This window comes from Astyanax mexicanus, chromosome 18 (assembly GCF_023375975.1).
Source record: "Astyanax mexicanus isolate ESR-SI-001 chromosome 18, AstMex3_surface, whole genome shotgun sequence".
Taxonomy (NCBI): domain Eukaryota; kingdom Metazoa; phylum Chordata; class Actinopteri; order Characiformes; family Acestrorhamphidae; genus Astyanax; species Astyanax mexicanus.
Window position 1 is genome coordinate 18,856,090 of NC_064425.1, and position 22,178 is coordinate 18,878,267.

Below are 22,178 nucleotides of genomic sequence, written 5' to 3' on the forward strand. Positions count from 1 at the left end.
TGTGAAATATTCATACACTCCTTCCTACTATGTGAAAGTATCCCATATACTCGGGTGAAAAATTCATGTCTACCTGAAGCTGCCGCATCTTGGCACAGGTGTTTCTCTCTGAAAAGTGCTCCACCTCGGTCAGTCTCAGGTCCATGTCAGCCAGCCAGACAGCCATCTCCTCCCTCTGTCTCTCAAAGTCCTCTCGCTGGAGCACAAAGTGCTGCAGCAAACACAGGCCACAGACAGGACATCAGGATTTTTCCCCCCTCTGACTGTCTACATTCTGCCATTCTGTCTTACAGGGAGTATTTTTGGACAGGGAAAAAGCGGCATCAAAAATACAACACCCCTGGGCAAAGGAATGCTGACTAACAATACATGGGCATAGAGTTCACAGTCATGGACAGGCCTGCTGAGGTTAGACTCAGGGTAAGCTAATGGCTTTCTGATGCGACTGCGGGTGAAAGGGAGTAGCTGTGCCGTGCATTTGAGGTCAGACACAAGAGGGAGCATGCTCGGATAAAGAGCTAATAGGTCAGTGGTCACCAGTCCGTCTCTTGGACATCAGCTTTAATGCTTTAATTTCATCTTTTACTGCAAATCACACAAACAAATAAAAGAAAATCAATTAATTGGATTCGGAGTGTGCACAGACATGCCAAACGTCACAGGATACCACACTGTATATTAGGGGTGTCACGATCTCGATATTTTATCGAAATCGAATCGAAATGAGGTCACGATCTCGAGTATCGAAGTCAAAAAGAGGATCGACGATCCCTCCCGCGCGCGCTACGCAAATAGCGCAGCGCGCTACGCAAATGGCGCGGCACCAACACAGCGCATCCTATTCATTTAAATAGAGATAGCCACTGCATGAGCGCAGTCGGCGGGAGTGTGATCACTGTTTTTATCTGTCCAACGGGGGAGGGGGGGCGGGGGTTGGGCGCGCAGGTTTTGTATCTGTATCTAACGGAGGGGTGGGTGCGCGCAGGTGAGAGCGTGTGAACTCGCTGAAATGCGTGTGTCAGTGTGACTTGAGAACACTGACTATAGATCACAGTGAGGTGGATTAAAAATCTTAAACTTATAATTGACTACACCTGTTGCTTTCCATTGAATTAAAAAAACATCTTTCTCTCAGATAAAGTAAACACAAGCGTGTTTCTGACTAAAATAAAAGCTTTTCAGGAGAGATATAAGTTATGTGTAAATATTTATAAGACAATACCCACATCACTTATCTAACCAGCCTGTACTGATTTCTGCCCCCCAATAATGCTTTCAATAACCTCTTGTAACCCCTGGGAGCCAGGGGTTACACTCTAATAGCCTTTAATAGTCTTCAGTAGCCTTTAAAAGACTTACCTGGCGGCCGTGGTGTGTCCACTAAACTCCGTAGTTATAAACATCCTGAGGTTAGCAGCGCGCTAACTGACCTGTTTATAATGTAATCCGAGCAGTGCCTCCGTGTCGGCTGTTCTAACCTGCTGCTGTTAGCTGCTTGGGCTGAAAGATGAACTGTAGTGAGCTGTATTATCCGGTTAGTGGGGTTAAAACCTTTATTTGTTTACAGAAACAGTAAAAACGGACTGGCTGAGCTCTGTAGCCCGTGGCTGGGCTGTACTGAAGTAGTGACTGAGTGAAGAGAGCGGGGCTTGTGCTGCTGCTGCTAGTGGTTGGATGAAGAACTGCAGCTTCATGTAATGAGCAGTTTCACCAGCCATCCACACACAGCTCTGATAAACTGCTTGTTTTAATAGTGCACACTGTTGCTACCAAAAAAAGTCACTAGATGGCATTACCATATATATCTTAATAAATAATAATAATAATATTTATAATAATAATAATAATAATATTTATAATAATAATAATAATAATAATAATAATAATAATAATAATAATAATAAATATATTATTTAAATTTTATGAGGCATAAAATAATATAACAAGAAAAAAAAACAAGAAAATCGAGAACCTTTAAGGGACAGCTTGGGAATGCACACGTTAATCAGTTGTGAGGTGTTATCTTGTGAGTAAGGCTGAACACTGGCCAGAATGCTTATGGCATACCAATTTTGACAGGTGATTTTAATTTAGTTTATTACTAGTTTTGGTCTAGTTTTTATTTATTTATTATGTATTTTTTATGGTTTTACTATGTTATGTTTGTGTAAATATTTTGAGAATATTTACTGCTAATGTTTTTTTTTTTTTAAACAGCTTTTAAGTTTTGTTAGATTTAAATTATGTTAACAGGACATCTCAGGCATAGAGCAGCTATGTTCCGATCACTGGTCAATAATAACTGTAATTTATTACAGAACATTTCATTTACTGTTTATTCTTAGCTGAAAAAGTGTAATAAAATTTTATTTTATACATAATTTTTAATTTATATGCAATAACTTTTTTCATGTATTCATTTTTATTTTGTGCTCGTTCCGTTTTCATCATGAAAAATAGGTTGTCAATGACCTGAACATTTACCTGATGTGAGCCCAATCAAGAATCTATGGGATGTGAGGGACAGGTCCCACCAGAGATCCTGAACCTGCAAATCAAAGTTTAGTTGCTGCACTTTGCTAAGCTAAAGCAGGTCCAATACAAAACTGGTTCCTGTCCCACGACTTTTTGGCATATCAGTGTAGATCTACTAAGCATATTTTAAGTTTATCATTTAAATTAGTGCGATATATATTTATATGTATTTGTACAGTAAATTGTAGTGGAATTTGCCATCACAGCACTATGGTCACTGCTGAGCTAGATTATGTTTTGCAGTCACTGATGGGAAAGACTGGGATTGTTTAAAGGGTTCATTTGCATGTTGCAGCTACTGCAATATCAGCACTGCAAAGGTCAATTTTGCAATAACCAACATGCGATTTATTGCTTATTGCTACTCTACTCTAGTGCTGGTACGCAAAGACAGTTTTGGGGGCTGCATGGATTTCAGCACGTACAGTTACCTCACATTTTAAAATGCAAAAGCTTAGCTAGAGCTGTTGAAGTCCTGTGTACCTTTAACCGGCGACAGACTGAGTCTACAGTGGTACTGAGCTGGTCCCAGCGCTGACCGCATTCTTTGGTCATTTCTGCCATTCTGGTTCTCATAGCTCCTGTGAACAGACCAAGCAGGAGGTGGCTCTTCTGGCTGAGGCTGTCCAGCTGGATCAAGCGATGTCTGGACTCGGTACGAAGACTCTGTTGGAGGAGACGGGAACAAACGGAGTAAACAAACTTCCATAAGGAAAAAAGTCTGTTTGTTTCTGTGTTCCTGTGTGTGGTAGTAAAAAGTGTTCAAACCATTTCAGTGTGAAACTTAAGTGTCTGCTTGTGTACTTAATACTTCAATAAACAGTCCTGGAAAACAAGTGGAATTTTGCTATTGCTAGCGCAACAATTGGTGGTTTTAATAAAGAAAGTATGCAATCATTTCTGTCTAGAACAAAATCCTAGGTCCATTTTCAGAAATAAACTTTAAATATGATAAATACATGAATAGACTATACATAGTCCATTTATAGTCTATTTCAGTTGCATTTTGTACACTTTCGAACCAGTAGTCATGAAATAGAAGTATGTATGTTAATGATTAACCTCATGTTACTTCAAGGCATGGCTTGGGTAGGTTGTGTGAGGTATTATCTTGTTGAACACTGCTCATGGTAAGACAATGTGAATTATCAGTGTTCTATCGAGTTCTGAAAGTGGGTGCCAGAAAGATTGAGACATTCCAATTCTGAAATTCCTGAAATCCTGGATCTCTCAATCCACAGTGTCACATGTGTACCCAGAACACATCATAGAAAGGATTACCACATAAGGTAGAGCAAAGCAGTAGGTCAAAATGATTGTGACCGGCAGTGTCTGGCTAGAAGTGTCCTTGCAAATAGAAATGCGATTCTGGCAGAAATCACATTCATATTTAATGCAGGAATGTTCTTTTGCTTTCAAGGAAGATGAGAAAAAGTAAATTGTTTCCCTGGCCAAATTGATGTATTTTGCACATTTCCGTAAAAAATTTGAATTGTACTAAAACGACTATCAAAGTGTGTTGACAACTGAAATGTCATGATGAGCTACACTGCTTTCTTAACAACCTGAACAACAATCAAATCAGATTTCACACATAGCAAACTTAATTTCGACAGGCACAATTTGGTGAGATTAAATATGAATGGTGGTGAATGGGAACAGAATACCAAGGAGCTCCTGTAAGCAGCAGAGTGTTTAGGAGGAGTGCCAAAGGGTTTGATTAACATTTGGTGTCGTTGCGTTTCACTGCAAGTGATGCCAGGCTTTTAGATAGTCTTAATGGATGTGCTGTTTATTGACTGTGTGTGAGGACATGTGCAGGCATGTGTCACTGATTACACTTTCACTGCAGACAGTCATTGATAGTTTGCCAGCTTTTCCCTCACTAGGAAAAGAAAAACTAAACGTGCAAGAATGAATTAAATGCCTTGGCTATGGATAGATTATGTAATACTGAGTGATTAAGATAAGCATTCGGGTGTGGGACGGTAAGCTTGGTTAGATGTGTTAGCATATAGCAAGAAAGATGCTGTGAAGGTGTTAGTGGAGTCTTTAGTTCACCTCAAATTTCTGCAGTTCCTCTTTTGCAGTGATGTACAGCACATGGCTGGAGTTTGGGGAGGCAGCCAATTTCTCTGCCAGCTGTAGCCAGTCGTCCAAGCAAGAATATTCCTTCATGAACTCGTGCCAGAGCACCCACCTCCTCTCCAACCTGATGGATAAGAAAAAATACCAATGAGACTTTGTGAGAAGTTATTATTTTGGCCACTAAGCTTCAAGCTAGAGATATGACAACAAAATTGATCATATGGCAATAAAATATCATCATGGTACACAGTATACTTTTCTGAGCATTTTGTGTATATCTTTAGTAGTTAAAGAAGCATTTCATTACAAAGTAACAGTGTTCTTAGCCCTGTTTTACTAAATACATACAATTATTGAGAACAAAATCATTATTAAAATTAGATTATTAAATGTACAGGGGAATTTTTGAACAAGTTTTTTAGGAAATTGTTACTTACTGATGCATTCTGTCATAATTATTGTGATATAGAGAATCATAAAATGTCTTCTAATATTGTGATATAATTATTTATACACTTACTTCAAGCAACCAACTTAATATAGTACTGAAATATATAAAGATATATTCAAAAAATGTGTGACCTAATTCAATAGAACACCTTTAGATTTGGCTAAAACAGAAAATTGGCAACATTAAAGTGCTTCTCAAAAATCCATCAACTGGAATTTTCAACAACTTGAAATCCATAGTGGAATCCATACAGTTTTAAGAGCAAAGGCAAAATTACTAAAGTTTCTAAAGTTCTTCAAACTATTTAAAGACATGCCCAAGTCATGGAATAGCAATATGCAAATGTATCATAGTGTTTTACCCTTGAGAATGTTTACACCTGTATAAGTTGTGAGGTTTTATCTTGTGAGTGAGGTTTAACACTGATAATTTGTCTTGGCATGAGCACACTGGCCAGAGTCCAAGCAAGGCCTGATAGTTGGTGCCAGACAGATGCACAGGTACAGACAGTGTAGTGGATGTCAATGACTGTAACCAGTGGCAAAAGTCAGCCTGTCAGTGTATATTCTTATATTTGGCCATTTCCACACAAAATATATATTTAATATAGTTTTTAGCATTTTTCAGTCAGTCATCATAAAATTGGGAACAATGAACAGGACAACTGCTAAATTTACATCATGTCAAATGGTGGGGAGATATGATGTTCTTGTATGACTGCTACAACTTGTTAAATGACATCATGTAAAATAATTTATAATTCAAATATTATGCCAGTTGACTACCGGTACTTGTTTCTACGTAATCAATAGGCTAAATGTGGCAACTTTTATCACCACATTTTTCATTTTACTTTGAATTATTTTAACGTTATTTAAATACATTTAATACAGAAACTGTTAAAAAAAATCCTCTCAGATTCTGTCCTGTAGTTTCTGTTGTTACAAGCCTGATTCAGACACTGGTTATCAGATCAACGCCGTCTCCATCTCTACACCCCTCACCTGTGTGTAGCATGCTTATGTCACATTAATAAAGATTACTTACTGTACGCAGCCTTCAAGGAAGGAGGCATCATCTTGGCTTAAATCTGCAAGTGACATCCATTCTCTGGAGTCTTCCTTCATGTCATCTTGAGCTGGGCGATCTCTGTCGGAGTAAAGTGCTTCAGTGGGCAGAGGGTACAGACCCGTACCCGCTTGAGCACTCACGTGAGGAGTGCGCTTTTGCCTCTCATCTTCCTCTTCATCGCTTCCTGTGGGGCAAACGCGGATGTTTCCATAGCGACTGGCTTTGAGCACTGTCTCCCCTGGCATACTGGCATCACCACGCATCACCTGTTGGCAAGAACACGGGGTGGGGAGCTCATTAGAAACATACTTATCATATACAATAGAGTGATGTGATTAGAGTGTGCAACACATTTTCCTTTATCTATCTCATCTATAATACTTTAACCCAGAACCTTTCAGACATTATACAGCAGAGCTCTATGTAGGAATGCAAATCTTCCTATCAGTAGCGGACATTTTTCCTGAAAGCCCCCAAGTCTCACTAAATCAGAACAGGTTGTCAGCTGCAGATAATGTCTGATCTGATCATTTCCAGAGTTCATATGTGAAAAAAGCAATAGTGTAGTTAAAAACTCAACTTTTAGCACAGATTCTTATATAATGCCAAATACAGTCTTGGTAAAAGCCTTTTTTTCCAGAAAATTATTGCAATTTTTGCTGTTATACACATTTATTTCCTTTGTGTGTATTTGAACATAACAAAAACAGAGAGTGGAAAAGCCTAAATTGATATAATTTTATGCAAAACTCTAAAAAGGTGCCAACATGTTCGGCTATGAGTGTATCCCTACTGTCAACACGTGAGGTAAATTACATGGCTTTGTTATACTGTGATACAATCAGTGCTATTTCTGTGCTATATCAGGATTCATTTGAAACAGAATCACATTGAATACCAGCTTTTGTTCCCTCCGATATCTGATACAGCATTTTCTGGTAGTATCAGCCCAATACAGATACTGGGTATCTGGCCAGTTTTGTTTTGCATTCCAGATACTGGGTATCAGTTCAGCTCTCTTTTCCCTCTGTACCCTCAAGCAAACAAAAGAAACAATAAGACTCTCAAATTACATAAAAAACCCACTAAAGTATATATTTAACTACTGGAGTTCATCGCCCAAAATGTCAAGGAGCCTTTTCTGGCCTAGGGCTCACACCAAAACTGGTGGTGTTTGAGAAACTTGACTTTTCTGGTTTCTTCTCCACAGTCCCAGCCTTGCAATTTCACTGGTTCTCAATATAGCATCTTATGTTTCATTATGCAAGGTTAGGATTTCCTCACTACTCATGTTTACTTCATGTGATGTTGTTATGTTAGGTAAGAGGATATATGTAGTTAGCGGTAGCTAAGCCTGGATAACTAAGTTTAAATGTAAGTTAGGTCAGCAACACTTCGGTCCCCTACATTAAGGTCAAGTCCAATAATACCTTAAGTACTTCCTCCTCTTTGGCATGCACACTAGAGCATTCAGCCTGATCAAAACAGAGAGGGTCAAAGTTCACTAGAGCAAATAAGGAAAACAAACACAGTCTCTTGTAGTTAATAAAAAAATATTGCTTCTGCTTAGCAACTGACTACATACTTTATAATACTTCTGCGCAGTGGCACTGCAGTCACACAGGTCCTTCTGTCATGGCCTGAAGATTCAATTCTTCAGGGAATCCCAGGGGTAATCTTCTTATTGCACTCATTCACACCTCATCAATGAGTGGATTTGTCAATTCTTTTCAGGATTCTGCACTACACCTGGTTCAGTTCTCACTCTGAAAGTCTTAAAACTATTCCTTACCATGACCATTGTTTTATTTTTTTACTTTGCTTCTTTGTGTATGTTTAAAAGACTTCAGGGGTGGCCGATATGGCCCTAAAATAATCACACAATATTTTAGGTTATTTTTGTGATGACTTTATTCTTGGAAATATGAAAAAACACTGAGAAAATATTGATATAATTGATCTATTATTTATATTTTATATATATGCAATCACATGTCAAATGTCAAGGCATAGCATTGTTTATTTTAATTAGGGGACTGCTTGGAAAATGTCCACGATTTACAATTTAAACAGATGTGGGTGTTCCAAAGCCATCCCCTAATGTAACACTTCTTGATTCATCAATACAGTGCAATCACATGATACATCACTTCTGGCATTGTCAGTGAAGCTGAACACTGGCCAGTGTGCTCATGGCAAGGTGACGTGTATTATCAGAGTTTGAGTGAGGCCTGATAGAGGGGGTCAGATAGATGCAACGTTTCATTTCTAAAGTTGTGCAGGCATTTAATCTATCACAGGGTCATTTGCCAATCAGGGGCAAAACATCACTGAAGGCATTACCACCCACAGTAGACACTGCAGTGGATGGTACTATCAGAATGATAGTCACTGGCGGTGCCCGTCTAGTATTGTGTGTACAAAGAGACAAGCTACTCCAAAATCAATATATAAGACCCCAAATATATATCCTGCAGGTCAGTAATGCATATTTTAGGGACTATGGGACACTATAATGCCTGACATTAGTCAAGCAGCACTTCACTGCTAGTTATACTGTGAATGACAATGCATTTGATTGGATTTATTTATTTAGCTCAAAATAGCTGTGGTGTAGCTTATCTCTCACAGATTCTTGTATTACCCTGAGGGACGTTTCATCAGTTTGGCTTTCACTGGATATATTTGTACAAAAAAAAGCTGTTTCAGGACACAGTTCAAATCTAAAACTTGCACGGACAAAACAACTTCCACTGTGTGTCTGCTTAGATAAGCACTAGGCCTTTGCATGACAGGCCCTAATGCAAAATCACCACCGTTGAAAAAAAAAGAGGTTCTGGGCCCTGGGGTATAAGTTTAGCCATCATGGCCTATAAATCAGCTTCATACCCGTTACCCAAAAGAGTTACGAGGCTGCCACCCCAACCCTGGCAGGGGAAAAAGCCAAAGAGATTTTCATCGCTCTCACACCTCTGAAAATGTGTCTGGCAGAGCAAGGTCAGCCACATAGGGCCATGGCCTCTGTCAATCAAAAAAAGGATGCACTTAAGTGCCTAGGGCTAAAACCACAGCCAACTGTCCAGCACTCCGGAGGGTTTAGAGTGTCTCAGTTAGAGCACAAAGCTAATCCTCTCTCTCGGTCGCAGAGAACGCGCCATGTCTGGATTTATGAATGGACTTGCCTTCTATCGTCACTTGGAGAAAATGGTCCCCTCAAGCCTTCAGCTCCAACAAGTCAATAACTCAAAGCAAGACAGCCATAATTTAGCTGCAACCTTGCTTTTCACCTCAGCCACCTCCATCCCAGGTATACTCAGGCGTTTGGCTCTGTTGAAATGATGGTCATTTCTCAGGGTTTGGAGGTACGGCTCGGCTGTGAGCTTTCCTCAGAAGTGAACATTAAGCCACTGGACTGAGTCCTGAGGCGCTGGAGTTGAAAATCGAAGGTGGGGCTATTGTTTTTTCTGGACCTGAGAAGAGTACTGATCATGGACTGGATAGAATGTGACTGTGTAAATGATAAAAAAAAGAAGATCCGCCTTTGGTCTCTTTTCAATTAATAGGTTATATAAGACCTATAAGACCTATATTTTTGTAAATTAGGACAAGCATGACCAAGTTTAAATACCCATTTATGAATAAATGGCCAAAACAGCTGGAATATAAAGGCAAAAAAGATTATATTTACTGTATGAACCTGCTGACTCATGAGTACTTTGTGAATGACACCAAAAACTGGAGGGATTTTTAAAGGGAAAAGGGAGCAGCATTTGATGAAAGAACCTTTTGCTAGCTGATAAGCGTGGGGGGCAGATGCATTGTACCTAAGGGGTGTGGCAGCCTGTGGCCCAGAAAACACTGGAGAATGATGAGAATGAAAGATATTGCAAACTGCCTAGGCTAGTCTTGGTCTACACTCTCATAAATAAATGGTCTTTAATAGTTATGCTATAACATATCAATTTGCTTAATGCAAAAATAACTTTTAAAACAATTATTCTTTAAAAGAAGAATTTTGGGGGACTAAAAAAAAAACAAAAAACAATCCACACAAAGATATGGACAAAAGCGTCTGCCAAATGAAATGTAATGTAATAAAAATGATATGGATACATTTTTACCAAATATTAAGTCTTTACATTGGGCATTAATCCATACTTATGACCTCAAACACCATCAGCTATGATAAACAACATCTAGATACATCTAGCTACAGGCATTTTGGAAGTGCTGTGGGCTGAGGGCATTATTTGGTTTAGGGCATTTTCACACCTATGGTTTGTTTGCTCTGGTTTGAATCAGTTAATAAGTTCGGTTTGTTTAAATAAAGTCAAAAGGCAAGCACACAAAAATGCATCTCAACAATCTCTCCATTAATTGGTCAAACCTGTCCAGGATGGATGGGAGTATGAGGGTAGTGTTTAACATGGAGGAGTGGCAGAGATTGTATTGGTCAAAGCTATAGTAGGTATGTGTACAATATATCAGGTTCAACTGCAGCTATAGAATTTCGTTTAACTGAAGTTTGTTTAGAACACCTCATAGTTTCATAGTTAATTTGGCTTCTCATCTCAAGGGTCTCAGTGTGGTTGTTTGATCTGCATATGAGATTACTGTATTGATACCTGACCAAACTAAGGGCACCAAGATTAAAAAAAAAAAAAACATTGCTGTTCAAAGTGTTAAGCATTTGTTGTAGATGCATTATATACACTAGGGTATACAGCATGCATAGCAGTAAATATCAGCAAATTCTACAAAAGAATTGAGCACAATAAGTCTAAACACTGAAAAGATTACAGTCCAATTATCCAAATATACTTCACACTACTTCATAAAATGCAAGCTAAAATTTTGCATAATTAATTTTGGTTTGCAAGATATTTCTTATTTTACTATATATGTTAATATGGGTGTTACAAGCTGTAGAGTATCCAAACCAGCCACACTTGCACGTGCAAAATAAATTTGAGTATGGGTAACCATACATTACTTGAAGCAAACCTTTTTCGCTACAGACGGAGATTGCTTTATTTTTTGTTCACATGCAACAAAACATGAAATTTGGCCAAGGGGGCCAAAATATTAAAGTGTGTGAGTGCACTGAAGCCTAGGGATTTTTCCCTCCATTTCGCTGGTGATCTAGTGACATTTTCTTTGTTGGTATTCAGTGGTGAACACCCACCTCCTCACATCAACAGGTGTGTTGTTGTAGAATGACTGCAGGCAGAAGCAAAATCAGACTCTTAAGGTCTTAAGGTCCTCCACTTCCTAATGCATGCTCGACAGAACCGCATTCCCACGCTAACAAAAGTCCAGCTTAGGTTTCAGAGCAGATTGTTCTTCCACATGCACGCTCACAAACCTTCAGCCCCTGGAGATGTCTCTGCAAGCCTAATATCCATGATAAAGATGTTTCACATCTTCAGATGCACCAGCAGAAGTCAGTCAATAGTGTAGAAAGGACAGAACACACAGTATAACATCTCTATGTTTCAGTCATCTTATTTAATGCTATAACTGGTTAATAATTTCCCTTTATGGCAAACATACAGCACAGCCTTGCTGACATTGGCTGTCATCGTGCTATAGAGTCATCACAATGAGCAAACAATCAATGCAAACATTACATATACTTTGGTTTCGTGATGTCTACACATCATCGACAGCTCATTTCACCATCATCTCAGTCAGTCAATGTCAGGGGTTTGGCTTTGCTTAGGCAAAGCAGGTGCATGTGGGTACTTTTCCATAACACGGCTCGCATTTGAATGAGCCGGAGATGAATAAACACTCAACTGCTGTCTGCGATGGAGTCAAAAAAAATAGAAAAAGGAAAACTCGCCTCGGACAAAAGGTGAGGCAAGGATGACTCGGCTTCACTCTGCGAGACAAATGAAAAATAATGATGGGCTCGGTGCGTCAATGAAGTCCAAATCACTCTGTGCCTCTTATTCTGGTTTTATGGCCTGGCATCAGCCAGCTTTACAGCTCACCCCATGTGCCCACGCTGGCGCAGAGCACACACACAAAAATCTCTCACTATGAACATCATTGTTGCCTCTGAACAGAATATAGAAATGACCTAATTACTTTGACATTGGAAGAACCTCAGAACACATGAGCTTAATGTGACTGCGATCAGAGGTCAAAGACAAACGCATGAGCCGTTTCTTCACATTATAAAAGCAAACTTCGAAAGTTTATTAAAGGCTCTTGAAAAGGTCAGAGCCATCTAAAACATCAAGCTGATGCTGCTATTCACATGCCAGGGCCAATGAACAAAAAGCCTGAACCTCCTGCCAAGCCAAGAGCATATGCATATCACAGCTTGCTATCTTTCAAATGTAAAATGAGGTTTCTCTTTTTTGTTTTACATTGAATTGTATTGTATCAGTGGAGACCACACATGATGAGCAAATTTAGTTCCCATCATTTCAATTACTGTCTACTGAGATATTTGATTTGAAAACATTAGAAACCACAGATGAACAGAAACTCAACAAGGAACCCTTATATACACATACAGTATACAATAACCCCCATAATTATTGGCACTCAGAGACACTATGCAATGCTTCTTTTTTCCCCCAAACTTTGGAAAAAGTGCTTACCAGAGGGTGGTCATAAAACAAGATCAAATGCCACCTCCACCTCCATCATACGTTTCCTAGATGAGGCCATCCCATGCAATGCTTAAAAAAAAGAAAGCCTTGTTTGGAGGAAGGAAAGAGCAGACACCAAAAGAAAAACACTGTAATAGGGGTGTAACCATACATGTACTTCCACATGTAACAAACTGTTCACAGTGTACAGACCACTAGTGTAAATACAGTAATTTCACATGTATGTATCACTCAGACGCCTTAAGCTGTAGGCCTTTGGATGCACATAGTATTGTGAAAGGAAGTCTAAGTCTCTAAGTCTAAGTCTAAGTGGGAACTGTAGTTATTTATTAGTTTTGCATTAAACTAAATGAAGTGTTGTTGACGTGGATCATGATTGAGTTTTTTTTTATTTTGCAGCCAGTAGCACAAAAAAAATCCACTTAATTTTGCAAGATTGTAGCCCAAAATATATGTAACTCTACCAAGAGGTGGACCTTTCAGAAAGATAATCACCAGAAATCCATATGAAGACCAAGAACTTGAGAAACTGGTGTTTCATACAAAAAGAAAACATATTTGTTATTTGACAAAATGTTACATGTTTTGTTCTATAGCATAAACGTTAAAAATATAAAGAATGATCAATTATGTACACCTAGGATGTAAATTAACCTCTTAATAGGCAAGCATTTTTGTCAATATTCTGCTTGAAATGATATGCCTAAATCTCGAGGATTTCTATCCAAGCTTTACATAAAAAGGTTTCATGTTCGACAAGAAACATTACTGAATATCCTAATTGTAATTGTAATAGAAAATATACAAATATTAAAATAAAGCTGCAACAGCCAAAATATAATGAATAACATTCATAAAACTGTGATTTATTTAAAAACTATATTTTAGTGAATACAAATCCAACATTTAATGAAATGCAGCAATTAGCATCACTTTCACGACCCCCTAGGAGCTGTGTCAGGACTAAAACTAATCAGGTTAAGAACCCCTGGTCTAGACACGCATACAAAAAGGCTGATGTAAATAACATATTAAACTGACAGCAAGGCAGATATCAAAGAGCTGGCAATCTGAAGTCAGAACATCCTTCCTTAATACCAGCTGGCTGTTCATTTTAGGAAGAAGAAAGGAACCTGTATCCCTATATATTAACAGAGGCGCTTTAGAAACAGCTTTAGGGTCTGGAGAACCTTTTCCTTAACTACCTGGCTTCATTAAACCATTTTGCATTGAATTAGGACTTCCATACATTCAAAAAAGTGCAGCATCAGGTGGACATATTTAAGGATTACAACCACCTTGCACTGCACCTTTTCATCTGCCCTTTCTGCAGGAGGTAGAGGACCATAAAAGCCCAAACTTCTAGATTTAAAGTCTGCTTTCACCCTCCCAAAGCCATAAGACTATGAAGCAGTAGATCTCATCTCCCTCTGCTTCCTGATGAAAAGGATTTTTACTGTCTGTTATTTATGTACACGGCAGAACATCAGCATTACCTGTTGCTGGTGTTTCGACTGATCATTAGGCCTTATCTGTTTGTAAGTGGCATCTTGGTGCTTGAAGTACATGCAGATTTGATTAATCGCATCCTACAGTTGGGAAATTTTAAGTTTTAAAGATGTCCTTCCGCTAAAATGCATTTTTTCTTGTTCTTTGCAAAATATAATAGATCACATAGGAGTTGTAAATGTATATGCATACTGCACATGAAACTGTTCCTCAAACCCAGCGACATGTTTGCATGTTTGAATATTCATGAGCAAGAGCCAAAATTCTACTCTCCCCGTTCACTCCTCCATCGGACTAAAGCAGCGTTATACCGGATCACCTTTTTTTTGTATTACAAAAACCAGCCCACATTGCATTCATTCATACTAGAGACCACAACTAGACATTATAAAATGTATGAAAAAAAATAATGGAATGAGACCTTTAATATACTCAACCAGTGTTTCTAAATCCTGGTTCTGGAGTCTCCCTGCCTTTCACATTTATTGCTTTAACTGCTCCCAACATACCTGACTCAACTACTCAGTTACTTAACAAGCACTTTCATAGTTGCAGGGGGGGTTCAAAACAGGGATCTCACTAAAATATGCACTAAACATACTGGAGAATACCTGTTATGATATACTGATATTGCTGACTCCTGCTAACAGTACTGTGAAGGTGTATACTGTGACAAAGACTATAGCAAATTATAAATTGTGCAAGCCTAAATAAAGGAATTTAATAAAATGTTTAACCAAAAATAGCAACATAGCAAAATATATCTTTAAGAAGCATTTTCAGTGCAGGATTTCACCCACTCCTGTCTGCACCAGTTGACAGAAAGCCCTAAACCCGAGGGCCATCTGCACTTCCGGTGACGGTCTCAGAAAGGTGGTGGAGTAAGGGACCCAGGGCTCAACTCTTCCTTCACACTCACCCATCTCCCTCTAAGCCCAGACCCCTGTCCCCCATCCCCATCCTCTCAGAGACTGCACTCATTGTCTCTTTAGTGCCACAGGCCCAAATAGGGAACAAACAAGCCTTTCTCAGCATCCGGATAGGGAGGGAAGCCAGTGCCAGGACACCTGATCTTATCCACCCTGCACACAAAGCTAGAGATGAACCAAACCACCCCTCCAATCCAAACCCCCTCCCCCAGCCACCCACTTCAGTCCCCATGGAGACCAGGCTATACAGAAGGAGATAAGTTTGGGAGAGCAACAAGTAGAACGAGCTCATTCTGACTCCTCCTGCCCCATGGGTGCTACTTAAAATAAATCATTGTCTCTGTACAGAAAATGTAGGTCCTCATGCGACTGATGAGACAGACCCTCAATACTAATCTGATCTGACTGCTCAGCTCGAGCCTGCACTGTACGGCACAAGTAAAAAGGATTCTCTGACTCTAAATTATCATGTAAACCCTTTAGATGCTGTACAGAACGATTTTTTAAACATTAAATAAAGATTCATGTCAAAAGTAAGCCATCAATTACCTCACAAAAAAAACAAATAAAAAATATATAAGTATCAAAATAATTCTTTCAGTTGTCATAGTTCTACAGTATATTATGACACTAGGGCTGTGTATTGGTAAGAACCAGAAATACAAAAGCTATAACAATATCAATTTAATATATTGCGATATTTTGCAATGCTGAAAGCAAGACAATAGTTTACGAGAAATTTGAGGAAAACTGACATAAGTTTAGTTGTGGGGTATAGACACAACACAAAATAAACACTATCTGCCACAAGCATTTACATGTATTTAGTTAATTAAATACACAATATAGCAATATTTTCTTCCACCCAGGGACAGAACCATATGGTTTCAGAAATCCATTCTTTACAGCAAGGACAAGCTTTACAGTTGTTAAATTTCTACCAACATTCTGTAAAACAGTGATTCAAAAAAGGTTTTACTTAAAGTATCTCTTGATGGGACCAAGTAGTCAAACATGCATTATCATACCAATACAAACACCACCATTGTCAGACCAAAACGTTTTATATAATTTATTACTTGACTAGTCTGATGTGAGTCTCAAATTTGTTCTTTATCTTGGGTCAAAATGTTATGATGGACCAATTGAAAATGTTCCACAATGACTAGGAACAAAATCTTGTTACATTGACTTCCATTAAGAAGAAGTTTCTGTACAACATTGACAGATATAATACAGACTTATCAATATACAGCACTGCAATTAAGAAGTGCAGTTTTTTTTTTTTTTTGCCATTTTGCAAAAGGCTTGTGCTCCCACTCGTTCTTTCCACTGACGTTAAGAGGCTCTCTGTGGGTGATCAGGAAAGGTCAAATAGGGTACTTACACAACACACCCAGTCTGCAACACAGAAACTAGCACTTTCATGCTGCCATCACAGTATCAAACAACTTCATCAAATGCTTCATTATCAGCATTATTATATGCAGCCCTGGTGTAAACATAGTGAGAATGTATTTAGCATCCATGTTGGCCAATCCTTGAAAGTCCAGCCCAGCTCTATGAAGGGCAAATGTACTGAAGTTTCAGCCTGGCTACAGTAGCCTGTACATCACTTGTGATGGAATCACAAGCTAATAAATTAAGCTTATAATACATTAGCCTATTTTCTTTTAGTGACACATTTAGCACAACATGAATGCAGACCAAATCCCTATAAACTGTTACAACACTAAAGTGGTTTTGGGTAGAATGTAGTCAAACGTAGCAAATCTTAGGGACCAAAGAAACATTGATCCTTTTAGAAAATGTGCTAGTCTCTTTTTAGAACACGATTTCTGCTATCTCACATGAATAGCTTTAGATTGAATGGAGCATTGGGTTAGCTCTCTGCTTCTGCTGCCAGCAGGCTCGTGGCAGGTGTGGAGCTGAGGGAGAATAACCCAGCTCATTCACCTGATGGCTGAGGATTCACTCAAGGACAGACAGCACGTTTCTCTCAGCGGAATGTCTGTCTGTGATGTGGAGCCGTCACAGCCTGAAGCAAGGGCACTCTCTCAGGAGAGAGAGAGAGAGAGAGAGAGAGAGCGAGAGAGACTGTGTGGGTGAGTGTGTCTATGTGTGCCTCTCAGATCAATGTGAGGATTAACAGAAAAGGTCTAAGTAGACTAAGAAAACAACGATTATTTTCATTAACAGAACTGTGCAAATGCTTGAACAGTTCACATTGTTCTCATGGCCTTCAAGCAAAGCTGGAACAACCCCCTTTTCGTCACTCACTCTTTACAAAGGAGGTGTATGTATGTGTGCAGAAACACACTGCTGTGTTGGTGAAATCTGAGAGCAGGTTTTCAAACAGAGCTCCGGCCAGAAGCACAGGGAGTTTCAGGCAACTGGGCTTGAAACTGGCCAATAACCACAATGAAGCGAGTGCTCATTAGGACATTAGGTCTGCTGATGCCAAAAAGAGCCAAGGAGCATGAACACAAGACTGAAAGGCCAATTAGTTCTGGTCCAGGCCAACATTCATGAACAGAATCAGCAGAGGGGCAGCTCAGGGTGCACTGCCCTATGGCTTTTATATTCTAGGTTAAAAAATAACAGCATTCGACAAAGAAACAAACTGAGCAATGAACTGAGCTGAAGCTATGTGCTGACATGTTATTCCCATCATTATTCCCATGCCTTTTTCCATCGTTGGAAAATTCTTCGAATAGAATCTTTAGTCTTTATTTGACAGAAGTGAACAACATAATAATAAAGTAGTGCATTAGAAAATACATTGCTTAGCAAGGCCTAATAAGCAGTTTCCCTGCTCTGCTGTAATTATTTGACTGGATTAGACTAAAACAATTGTAAATATTTAATCAAATCAATTAGAGTAGAGGAGCAGAAATTGGAAGGAACGGAGGCTGATGTCCCCACTGCTTTGAGGGGACTCAATAAACGACCTCTGATTGATTGAGGCAAGAGCAGGTAAATGGTTCATCTTCTCCTGCACAGGCTGCAGACCATTGAGGGCAGCGAAACTGAACTCAGGAAATGTGAAGTTATTCAGGCGTTGAGCTTGTTATGAGCAAAAAAAAGAGTCATCGAAAGGATTTCTGACTGCAGTCTTACCATTCTGACCGCCAGCTGAGCGTATTTGCATAAGTGCGGTGTCTCTCCTCATGACGATCACTATCATCATGTGAGCTGCCTACGCTAAGGGTCCTATAAAGCAGCTCAATGAGGTACGGTCTAGTCTTACTTCTCCCTCTTAACTGCTGATAGGGCTTAGAGATCAGTGCACTGCAGGAACCATTTTCATGCAGATGAGTGGGCAAGAAGTGACAACTGCAGGATTTATGGTCTACAGCATGGAGGAATTATATGGATACGAAATTGTCTGTTTTCTGTTGCGCCTATCATAACTACCCTTGTCAAGACTGTCTAGAATATGTATGCACTAGGCCTATATTTTTTATGCTTTTATGAGGCATAAAAAATAGGCCTCAAAAAAGACTGTTGAACAAAGCGGAAGAAAATAAGGCTCAAACGACTCAAAGATGAATAATGCAATGAAAAAGCACATATCCGCACTCTTATCCTCTCTGTGTGTATGTGCTGAAAGATGGCTCTCTTTGTGCCACAATACAAAGATGAAAGTCTTTGTGCCACAATACAAAAGCATCTGACATGGACATTGTAGTAATTTTCTTTCAAAATATAAACTATAAACACATGCAACCTTAAGGAAAACTCAAGTAGCGATCAAATGCACCTTTAAGCAAGTACAATGCTCTCTTGATCACACAGAAAGGTTTTCAGCATCACATTTCAGCGTGGCAAACAGCAGGCCTGCCGACAAACAGGCCAAAAGACACATAAGAAGCAAGTACCGGATGGATGGCTTGACAAGCTGCTTTAACCATGAGTCACGCATGCTTTACCACAGGCACGCTATCATTACAAACATTAACAACACCCAACAACAATAACAAGTAGCTACCTATTTTACCATTTAAACAGTGGAGAAGATCCAATGTGATTTTCATCCTTGAAGAAAAAAAACTTAGCATGTCCAACTCAAGCTGGTCAATCTACGGTATTTTAAAGGGAAGCATACAGGCGCATCGCAAAAAAATTAGAATATGATTGAAAAGTTACTTTATTTCAGTAATTTAGGTCAAATTGTGAAATTCATACATTATATAGATGTATTACACACAGAGTGATCTATTGTAAACGTTTATTTATTTAATTGTTGATGATTATGAATTACAGCCAATGAAAACCCAAAAGTAAGTATCTCAGAAATGTTTTATATTATATATTATATATCATATATCGGTACTTTTGGTCCATGTCATGAGCTGATTTTGGTCCACTGTGTTATATCAAATCAGTTGCATTGTCTACCAGAGATTTTACAGCACTTTATACTTCCCTCTGCTGACAACTTTTAGGAAGATGTGGTTTTATATTCCAGCAGGACTTGGCACAAATAATGGCAAAATAATATTCAGATTTTCTGAGACACTGACTTTTGGGTTTTCATTGGCTGTAAGCCATAATCAAAAAGAAAAAGAAATAAATACCTAAAATAGATCAATTAAGAGACCACTTCAGTTTCTGAATCAGTTTCTCTGATTTTGCTATTTATAGGTAAATGTTTGAGTAAAAGTAACATTGTTGTTTTATTCTACAAAAAAGATGCAGAGCTTTCAGACCTCAAAGAAAACAAGTTCATATTCATGAAGTTTTAAGAGTCCAGAAATCAATATTTAGTGGAATAACCCTGGTTTTTAATTACATTTTTATGCATCTTGGCATGTTCTCCTCCACCAGTCTTACACACTACTTTGGGATAAATTTATGCCACTCCTGGTGCAAAAAATTCCAGCAGTTCAGCTTGGTCTGATGGCTTGCGATCATCCATCTTCCTCTTGATTATATTCCAGAGGTTTTCAGTTTGGGGAAATCAAAGAAACTCACCATTTTAAGTGGTCTCTTATTCTTTCCAGAGCTGTATATAATATATGAGTTTCACATTTTGAACTGCATTACTAAAATAAAGTAACTTTTCAACTGTATTATATTTTTTGAGATGTAGCTGCATATAAATAAATAAATAAAGCATCATCAACTTGACACAGATAGCTAGATAAGTAGCATAACCAAGCTTGACCATGCTGGGTGACCTGCATATCCAGCAAAGCCAAGGTGGTCAACTAGCAAGAGCAATCATGAGCAATCATGACCAAGCATGACCAAAAACAAATGAAACAGACTGGTGACCAGCTTGTTCACTACTTTGACCATCACTAACCAGCTTAGACCATCTAAATCCAGTAAAACCTGGGCTAAAGCTGGGTTTTAACAAGACCCAGCTAACAGGTTAATAACAAACGATATCTCTGCGATACAGGCCTTATAGAAATCTACTCATAGCTTTGCACATGATAAACAAACACAGGGTCGCTTCAGACACGTCAATTAAACACTTCGTAGCGATTAAGAGACCAGGTTTCGACGCTAAACGTCTGAACAAACTAAAAAAAACTGTAACCCACGTGAACGTAGCTTTAACAAAACAAACCGTATACGTTATCACGTTATCATTCCGCAAATTAATAACACAGCACTACTCATGATAGAGTACTCGCGCTTACCTGTAGGTTCACCTGTGAACTCGTGCAGCTCCTGGGAGGCTCGCGTGTCTCAGGTATCAGGATACCCCCCACACACCGGCCTAAGGACCCCCACAGTCGACCCCCACCACAACCTAATGGAAAAATTCACAAAAACTCCCTTCTTTAGCGAAACCCAGAGGAAGCCCGCACCGCTACAAGTTCCCCACTGATAAGGAAACACAATCTTGGCAGTTCCAGGTAAACTGAATTATCACCTGACACAGGTAGATAGAGGCCACGCCTCCACATCACGTGCTCGGATATTTCACGTTTATTTACATAGCAGTGGTCTTTCATGTAGCCTATTTTATTTTTTAATAATCTATTATTTAGCCTGACAAAGACGGAGCACTGAAGCTTATATAGAGCCAACGGTATCTCCAACAATATAAAAAAATAAGTAAAATAATAAATATTTTTTTACACTTAAGAAAAAGAAATTCTATCATGCAAAGCTACCATAATAAAAAATATTAGTTCCTCAGGACATGTTTTTATTTGGTCTAATGTGTTGAAATTGTATATTGTTTTATACTGGTTGAATATCTAACATTAGCAATTTTAAAATTTGCTTAGAAAATCAAATATTGCAAAAAACATTTTTATTTTCTTATTTTTTAGTCACAATAAAAATATTGTATGACTGTTTTGTTAAATGTATCAGCCATAAAAACACAATTATTAGGAAAAACAAGAAGTTAGAATTTTCAAAGATGCCAAAAGTATTTACATTCATTACTTAGGTAAAATTATAGATACTAGAGTTAAAAAAATATTCTTTAGAAGTTGAAGTATCAACTCAAGCTTTTTACTCATGTAAAAGTGAAGTAAAAAGTACTAGTTTCAAAACTACTTAAAGTGTTAAAGTAAAAATGAATATGAGCTTAGGCCATGCTACAGGCTCCTATAGTGCACTATTTACCTTCCCAAAAAACATTTTTTAAAAGCCATATTAACTACAATGTTATATTAAAATGTTAATATTGGAAAATTTGGGATGCACTAGACTCTCTGTTTCAGCTGCAAATATTCCCATTTTAAAAAAATGAATGCATTTTTGTTTAATGCAGATATATCAAAGAAGCTTAGTTAGTAGGAGATTTGACTCAAGTTCTCTGGAGTCTCTGCCGTGGATCATCTTCATACTAGGCTACATATATCTACAATGTTCTTGCTGGAATGTGACGTGACATATGCAGGTTAGACGGATAGTGTGTTTATCCTTCTCATGGTTATCCTTCTCCCACAGTCATTTAGGAACATGAAAGGGCCGTCCCCAAACTGTTCTTTGTTC

General features: G+C 38.5%; 1 protein-coding gene across 1 annotated transcript in view; it reads right to left on the reverse strand.

Moving 5' to 3' along the window:
- The window catches only part of si:ch211-137a8.2 (SPEC and KASH domain-containing protein), a 37,247-nt gene extending 16,173 nt beyond the window's left edge, over positions 1-21,074 (reverse strand). Inside the window, exons 1-5 of the mRNA XM_007236836.4 lie at positions 20,864-21,074; positions 6,122-6,411; positions 4,597-4,747; positions 3,019-3,201; positions 74-211 (exon numbers count right to left, since the gene is read on the reverse strand). Coding sequence (XP_007236898.3) covers positions 74-211; positions 3,019-3,201; positions 4,597-4,747; positions 6,122-6,408 — 759 coding nt within the window. The 5' untranslated portion in view covers positions 6,409-6,411; positions 20,864-21,074. The remainder of the gene's footprint in view (positions 1-73; positions 212-3,018; positions 3,202-4,596; positions 4,748-6,121; positions 6,412-20,863) is intronic.
- Positions 21,075-22,178: the final 1,104 nt, after the last annotated feature.